Source organism: Labrus mixtus, chromosome 17, assembly GCF_963584025.1.
Source record: "Labrus mixtus chromosome 17, fLabMix1.1, whole genome shotgun sequence".
NCBI lineage: Eukaryota > Metazoa > Chordata > Actinopteri > Labriformes > Labridae > Labrus > Labrus mixtus.
Genome location: NC_083628.1, coordinates 7180916 through 7189844, shown reverse-complemented (window position 1 = coordinate 7189844; position 8929 = coordinate 7180916). Strand labels below are relative to the sequence as shown.

Here is an 8929-nt window from a genome sequence, read left to right as displayed (position 1 = left end):
ATGCTGTGATTAAACATTTTGATTTTGTCATGCACATCAATCAGTGGAGATTTCAATGCTTTTTTATTTTTAATAATTTGTCCTGAGTGTAGTCTCTCAGGTAGCACTCGGTCCCTCAGTCATCGTTAAAACAAAATATCTTGTAAGGTTTTCGGTTGGATCTTGTTCAGGTTAGGGCGCAGGGACTTGAGATGGGCTCAGATATGACTTTCAATGGGAACAGGGGAGGCTAAATGTTGCCTGCGAGTCTGCGTGCAGGGCGTAAAGAAACTACAATCCTTGTCCGAAACAGCGACGAGAGCGCGCTGCTGCCGCCCCCTGGCCGTTCAGCTTCCAGGTGGGACAAACTGAAGCTTTCCTTTGAGTTTAATTATCTCCTCAACAGTTTCCACCCTTCTTTATTTATCCAGACAAACCGTCCATCGGCTGAGGATCAATTCCCCCTTTCCGGCCTGACACTAGATGTGTAACAGGAGCTGCCCACTTTATTTATTAGCTTTGAAGCTCAATCCCAATACCATGGGTTTGATCTGATTTATTTAAGGCATTATGCACCCTTTAAGAGAGAGAGAGACAGGCACTTAAACACAGTGTGGAAGTTGTTTTTCCTTTTTAAACTCGTGAGGAAAATCATAATTAAAACGGTTTATCTGACACAGCTCCAGTATACTTTCATATTAGATCAGAAATTGAGCTCATTGTATTGTGTGAACCACACACACACACACACACACACACACACACACACACACACAGCACTGCAGAATAACTCACCAAACCCTGCTGAAATAATACTTGTATCCTCAGACACATATAATCTGTGGCTGCAGCTTTCAGAGTATTTCAGACACTTCCAGTCACATTGAGCTGCATAAGAATGGATCTTTTTTTTCTTTCTGGTATGTGTGTCTCCTTCGCAGCCTAATTGTGCTCTCTAGACAGTCAGACAGTAGTCCAGGGGAGGAGGTGCAGCAGCAGCAGTATGTTAATGTGCCAGTGAGCCAGTGTCGCTGCAGGGCAGAGGGGGTGGGGGGTGGGGGGTGGCTGACTGATAATGATGATGGGAGTGTGTGCGTGCGTGTGTGCACGTATAGATGGGGGCAGTCAATAGCTCATCCCCACATTGTCCCAGGATCCCCCACACTGGCGCCGCGCAAGAGCGCAACGCAGGAGCCCGCACGGTTCAGAGGACTGCGGTGCGTTTTTAAGGTGGTCTGGAAGCAATCAGTCAGGGGGGGGGGGGGGGGGGGGGGGGGGGGGGAAGGTCTGTCAGAGGGACTGTGGAAGTGGCTGCAGACGCACATTGTCCCCTCCCCTCTCCCTACGTCTCCAAACCCTTCCGTTTGAGTGTGTGACTCTAGGCTCCAGACTCCAGGAAGTAGCCAATTTTATCAAACCGTTTTCCATACCAGTCTGGCTGGAAGAGGTTGTCTGCATAAAGGTGCAGGGTCGGGTTTTATTGACATTTTGCATCACCACGTATTTGTCTTCATTCAGGAAAATACTGATACTGAATACTGTCCATAGATAAACTTTGGGGACGAGCTGTATCAACAATGATACAACTTTGTAACTATGTAAAGTCTACGTAAGACTTTAATTTAATTGTAACTTCTCAATGGAACTTCTAATGTGCACCACAAATGTCATTACGCACATTAAAATCATGGTGACAGCAGCCTTTGAAGAACACTGAGTAACAGCAATGACAATGTTTGTTTTTGTGCTTTGATATAGAATTATCCTAACGCAGATGAGCTGTGTAGACTTAAAGGAGGACTTGGATCATTTCAACTGCCCATATCAATTTCTAGACACCCAAATATATTTTTAACACAGCTCCACCTTTGGGTAAAAATGCCCGTCTTCATATGCAGACTTGAAGTCATCCGTTCCATTGTATACACTTGTTTCAGACTTTGCATCCCCTGAGCTATTGTTGGTGGTTTTGTGCCCTTCTGGTTTTACAGTTACCATTTATTTTGGCAATCAACTCAAGAATCTGTGATATATGTCCCTTTGGGTATAGCTCCCATCGAAAACATCTAAGGGGACATGTCACTTCTTAAATATTTCCAATATCATCTTTTACAGTACTCCAAAACCCCCGAATCGTTGTGATATCCCAAAAGATATGTGTGTGTGATCCCCTATGTTTCCACACTTTCTTCAGTACTGTGACAGGAATGGTAAGAAGGAAGAATAGGTTGTAGAGTGTGAATGTCTGTTCTTTTCGAGCCTGCTAGGGTTAGGGTTAGGGTGCGTTTGCAGCCTGGGAGGATACTATGTGAGGGTGTGTTTCTTTAACATACAAAGAAATGAGGAAAGGCGTGTTGAGGTGTCTTATCTTTTAGAGGACCTGGATTTGTATCCTCTATTCTGTTCGCACTACATGGATGAAGTGCTTGTACTTTATCTCCCCCATGACTTTCAAATGTTATCATGCTTCAGGTGTGATCTACGCCACGATGTATCATTGTGCACACATTGAAGTTGACTATTGTTTGTTTCTTTGTCTAGTTTGACACAGCTGATCTATCAATGGTGTAAAAAAGTGGTCTTCAATATAAATGAGTAAAAAAGTCCATCGATGCACTCTAGAAATGTTTCTCCTAGATTCTATCCACACTGTGTCCTACTGACATACCAAATGTCTATATTACATTTTCTTTATTTTCATAGATTTCAACATGTGACAGTCGAATACAGGTTTATTTTATTTTTGCTTATAGTGTGTAAACATGTTTTAGTAACTTTTTCCTTTAATTTATTGTAGTAATCAAAAATGTTTATATCTGATGTCTGACTTAATATTTTGAGATCCAGTCATATAGAGTGAAATGATTTCTCCAACGTGACCCTCAAAGCGTGTCATGGAGTACCACAGCAAGAGGAAGCGGGATGATTAATATTGTAGATAGCAGTCGTGGCCTTTACTATAATTTATTGACACAGTGACTGCTTCCAGACAAGGGGTCATGCATATGCAATTAAAGAGGCTTATTCTGTCTGAACCATGGGTGCTCGGAATAGGGTGAAGACGGCACGCAGGGCGCTTGTCATCACTAAGATAAGAACAATAAAAATAAGACATCTTTAATTAAAAAAAGATGGAGGAGGCTCCTTTTTTTAAACCACTCACACGTCTGGTGTCTTGTCAGCAGAGAGAGCAAAAACTCCCACATTGGTAAATGTCAGTGCGTAATTGAAAATGAAATAATCACTGGGTGAAAATGAGCTGGATGTGCTTCACTTCTCGTTTCATTGTTTTGAATGAAATGTATTTGTCAAGTCTCAACCTTAATAGAAAAAAAAAGAAAGTGAGCAGAAATAGAGTCGTTTTCTGTCTTTGAATCTGCCTGCACCCCACAGAGTGACACAGTTATTATGCAGAATCTAAATATGTTATAGATCTACCTGTCTTACACACTATTTTACTCTTTCTATGGACAAGGAAGCGAGTTACTTTGACTTTAAAGTCGGAAAATCAGACTTTATGAAGTCTGACTGAGTAAAAAAAAAAAAAAAAGGTGAGATAAAAGGTTCTGACACGACTCAACGGTTTGCCTCTGAGAGCGGGAGATTAAGCCCACAAACTTCCTCAAGTGAAACATTACAGTGTTAGGATAAACAGAACGGCTCCAGAAAATATTGGTCAATTATTTTACACCTCGGGGGTGCATGGTGAGACGGATGCCATGGCAACAACTAATCACAGAGAACATCTCAAAAGCAAGCGATTACTAGAAGAGCTGATGATTACTTTTGTTTTTGTCCAATCGTCTGGTCAGCAAAAGGTCTGAAAATACAAAAAAAAACAAAAAAAAAAGCCTAAGGGATTGTCCAGACATTATCTCTGTTGTCAGATAGAAACTCAAAAACCCCAAAGATATTCACTTCATCATACAAACAAAAAAGAAGAAGCTGCAACCTCCTCACAATGGAGCTAAACTAGGAAGTGTTTCATATTTCTGCTTGAATGAACTGGCACTAAATGAATCATGAGAGATGCTGATTCATTTACTGTCCATCGTCTAGTCGACTATTCAGCTATTTGCTTGAAGAAATAAAAATGAGTACAATGATGAATAATTATCATCAAATCCTAAAAAGGCAACAGATTAAGACTCGCACACAAACCTTAAAGGGATCAGAATCAGAGAACCAGAGCGTCATCGTCAGCAAAGCAGCAGCTCAGCGTGGGGGTGTGTTACGTCAGAGATGGAAAGTGGAACAGAAACACATCACAGCCTGCAGACGGAGGTTAATCAATAAAAAGAAACACCTTAATACAATATTAATAACTTCTAATCAATCCGAACTTTCAAACTCAGACTGATGCGTCGCGCTGCATCAATAGTTCTCTACACTCCTACACACCACCATCATACATTTATGTTCTAGTGAAAAATTAATAAGCAGCCAACCACAAGCAAACATGAAGTGCACATTGTTATCGTAGAGACGTATAAATATACCCAAAGCTTATATTAGAGTCCAACATGTCTCCTGTTGCGTCTGAGGTTCTCTCATTAAAGCAGTTTTGTTTAAATATTTTCTAATTCAAGGTTTCACGTCTGTGAGCTGCTTCTGATTATGTCTTCACTCTGTACAGATCAGGTCATTTTACATTCACATTCCCTCTGACTGGTTTCTTTCAATTTGTGACATTTTATCAGCGTAGCTAGAGGCCTCGGTGACCCAGTTCTCTTTATAGGCCATTAGTGTGAAACAATTTAGAAGATCTGCATACGTGTAATTGGGCTACAGACAAAAGTGCCAAGGCCAAATGGTGACAGCAATGTCAGACAGCGCTTTGGTCTGAAACAAGAATTCTCAATTATAGGCGAGAAGAGGTTGTTTTTAAGTGCTACACCCTCATGACAGGAAATATTTGCGTTCAAAAAAATTCAAATGGTGCGAGTGGATTGCCATTCAATGCGATGAGAACATTTGTGCTCCTCGGAAGTTGAACTCTCTCCAGTTTTTTACCGTTTTTGGAAGCTCTTTTCTTACATCGCCCTCCGGCAAATTAAAAATGACAATTTGTTCGGTTCAATTTTTGCGGAAATATCTCCGCAAGATTTGTATTCCAAATCCGTAAGATGTTCAAATATTTTAGAAGATAAGTCAAATTTTGACATGCCATTGGTGCTCAAACCAAGGTCAGATCTATCCTCTGTCGACCTTGAATTTTTTTCCAATTTGTCAAAAAAGTTATTTTAGTACGACCAAAGTGTTTGACTTCAACTAAGCACCGAAGTATCTTACAAGACTGGTAAAGACCAACCTGACCAACTGTTGTCATCATAGGGACCTTGAATGTTTGTAAAAAAAAAAAGAAAAAAAGTATATAGTTATGGGGTTATGGGTACAGTATAGTTAACAAGGTAAGTAAAGCCTTTGACCTGCTGCTGGTTCTATCAAAGGGTTCATCGTTAATGGACCGAAAATGTTTGTAAAATAATGTATATAAGAATATAGATAGATATTAAAAAGGGGATGGAACTCACATACACTTACACGTATCGGCTTGCGGCTTTGTATTCCCTTCGAAGAGCACTGATGGTTTGAGGGTTACCCCAAGCGAGAAAAGAAAATGTGTGGTTCAAATTTCAATCCCTTGAGTCAAAATGTTAATGTTGCTTCAAAGTTTTCTTTCAGCTAAGCTTCTTTATTTCTTCAAATGTTCACATTCTTTTCTTGCGTTATGTTAAGCAGCTCCATGTGAGAAGATCAACGCCTGGTGACCGGAAAGGAATTTAAACAACATCATTTGATAAGATACTGTACAAAATAACTGGTGACAAACACAAAGATGAGACACAATAGAGTTTGTCTGCATCATTTCCTAAGGTGAGGTAACCAGAGATCAATCATTCTGTAGACATCTCTTGCAGACATCAGAGCATTGTAAAGTCCGCCTGTCTCTCTGTATGTCTTTGTGGATTTGAGTTTTGGTTTGTTCCACTGAGGATGCATGAGGCTGAGTGTTATCTGTTTATTTTTGTATTTATATCTATCTCTTGGTGCTGTTTTCATGCTGAGAGCTCCCCCTCCCACCTACTGTGACCTAAACCCAAAACTGTGGATCCTAACAACCTTCCATCGTTACCGTGGTGATCTGTCATATTAATGAGTTCCATGTCACTGGGGGCAACCAGTGCTTAGTGCAGAGCCACTTCAGCAAACTGGTCTCCAGTGCCTTACTTTTTACATCGCTCAGTAGACGTTGACCTCTGCCTCTGGAGCACCGGTGCGCTGCGTCGCAAACTACCTATCCCAGAATCCCACGCTCCATTCATCTTCCTGCTGTTGCATGAAACAGGAGCCAACTGTAAGGTGACCCTCCACGCCAAGAAGGAACAAGGAGGACCACGCCACCTCTCTTCAACCATCTGGCGCTGAGATAATGGAGCTGAAGCAGGTGAGGGTGGGTGCACAGAGAGGAAAAAGAAAGCGTCAGGGCGGATGCGTCGTCTCACTGTAACCTGCCGACGACCCCGAGCTGAAAACGGGCCATTCTTTACATCAAATTGCATCCATTATATTGTCCTTGAGAATGGGAGAATTCCAGGCATGAAAATCAATACAATAGAGACGAAAAGGCATGAAATTCTCTCGGGAAGTGGGAGCGCCAGCTACACAGTGGGTGCCATTGTGCCATAAACTTTTCCCCCCAAAGTGGTTTCATAACTGTGTTTCTGCTGCCTCTGCAGCTACAACCACAACAGGCAACAATAGGACATTAGAGACAGTGCTAAAGTGTATTAATTTTCTGAAACGCAGATATAAACCGTTTGTGACAGCCGGGGTTTGAGGCAGATTTTTCCTTAGGTAGGAGTTTGCTAAAATGCTAATTCCCTCCTGGCTGTAGCATCATACGTAGTAGACTGGAAGTGATGCTCTCATTTAAAATGCAAAGACAGTAAAGCTATTTTACTGGAGAGGTTTATGTAATGTCTCTAAAGAGGCAAATGTAGATACTGTAGAATCAGCAAAGGACACATAAAATATACACAAGACAGGGCTGCTTAAATTTGCATTCATAGCTGTGAGATTATTGCGTTATCTGCTTGACATCATCTGAGTCGATGAAACAATCCGTCTTAAAAATGAGGAACACATCCCTACCTTACGTCCCCGTTCTTCACTTAATGGCGCAGTATCTCCTTTGGCTTAATAACGATGGGACACGAGGGGCTGGTTTGATTTATTGTTTTTATTTAAACTCCTATTTTCAAAGTAATATTCGCCACGAAATGACAGCTGTTGTCATTATAATATATGTAATAATATAAAGCCAGTTTCCCACCTGGGAAGAATCAAAGCAAAGTACCACCAATTCTCTCATCAGTTGTAGTCAATTCAAGACTACTAGCATTTACATTTTAGAGGGGGCTAAATATATATAAAAAGAAAAACCATATACATGAAAATAAATAATTTAATACAAAGTCTGTAGTTAAACATGCACATAAAGTGACAAATCAATGAAACAGCTGTAATTATGCACAGTAGGACAGGAGGAGGTTTTATGACGTGTCCTAGTTTATGTACTTGCCTTGGGTTACCATGGAAATATGGAGACGACAAAGAAAAGGGTAGAGTCAAATAAAACGGGCTGTAAGTAACTTATCAGAAGAATTTGGAACCGCTGATCTTTTCCAGAGTCTGAAATTAAGTTTTTAACAAAGCTGTAGTTCAACGTTGGATATTGGAGAAGCCACCGAGCAACACCGGTGGATACAAAACTCTGACAATAAAGAAGTGACTTTCCTTTGGTTCACTCTCTGTGACCTGTTTTGCAATGCATTTCACAAACAGAAATCTTCATATAAACATCCCATTGTTTTCAGAGAACAATGTCGGTCAAAATGAAACGCTATCCTATGAGATAATCATCCCTAAAACTCAATATCATACAAGTTTTTCATGAAATGTATGCTTTAAGACGCTTGGCCCGTCTTAAATTATAGGTTGGTTCTATATCTTAGCATTAAATGAAGCTGAAAATGACCTTTCACCAGTGCAAAGAAACTTGACCTTTTTCCTTTAGAAGCAAGAAATACCGTAGGATTATCCGCGGCCAGTGTCCTGAGCTCCACACAACGAGAACATGCTTCACAGGAGAGAGGCCGTAACTCATCACCAGGTGAAGCTGCTCTATGTTCAACAGGTTGTTCCCTACAGGACTGACTGTACATGAGTGGGTGCTACGGTGTGAACTGTTACCCTGAACAGACGACGCTTCACAGTGCAGAGGGAAGCAGAGAGAAATGATTGTGATATGAGGGAAGAAAACACTGTGCTGCATAAAAAGAAAAACCGCTCTGTACAAGGTTGAGGCACTTTCAAAGCAGCGTGCACACACTATAAAGGGCAATGCGCACACACAATCACCCGAACACAGACCCACACCCACACACACTCACTCACATGCTGTCAGTCTCTCTTTTTTTTTTTTCCCTACACTGAACTGGGGGGGGGGGGGGGGAATGCGTTTCAGCCAGAGTCCATGCTGAACAGCTCGATGCCGTGCGGGCTCCAGTGGAGGCCGACTCCAGAGTTGAAGACGAGGGACCAGACGTAAGGGATGAAGAAGTCCTCAGGCTGGTCTTCCTCCACGTACTTAAACTTCAGCTCCGGAAACATCTATCGACACAAAAAGGAAAAAAAAAAAGAAATGTTAGGATGAACAAGGGAAGGACTAAGGAGTTATAAACACCTTATTTCATATTCAGTTTTCAGAAACGGAATTTGCCTGCAGTTGAAAAAGGATCTATTGTTGACCACAAGTCAAGGATTGACTTCACAAAAAAAAAAAAAAAAATAGGAAAAGAAAACAGCTTAGCGATAAGAGTTTGCCTGAAAAGCTCAGTCACCTGCACGACTGCAAAATCAGCCAATCACAACTTCTTGTGAAATC

The 8929-nt window shown here is 41.2% G+C and overlaps 1 protein-coding gene across 1 annotated transcript in view; it reads right to left on the bottom strand.

Moving 5' to 3' along the window:
• Positions 1-7203: 7203 nt before the first annotated feature.
• The window catches only part of dym (dymeclin), a 62627-nt gene continuing 60901 nt past the window's right edge, over positions 7204-8929 (bottom strand). The window contains exon 17 of the mRNA XM_061061122.1: positions 7204-8655. Coding sequence (XP_060917105.1) covers positions 8506-8655 — 150 coding nt within the window. The 3' untranslated portion in view covers positions 7204-8505. The remainder of the gene's footprint in view (positions 8656-8929) is intronic.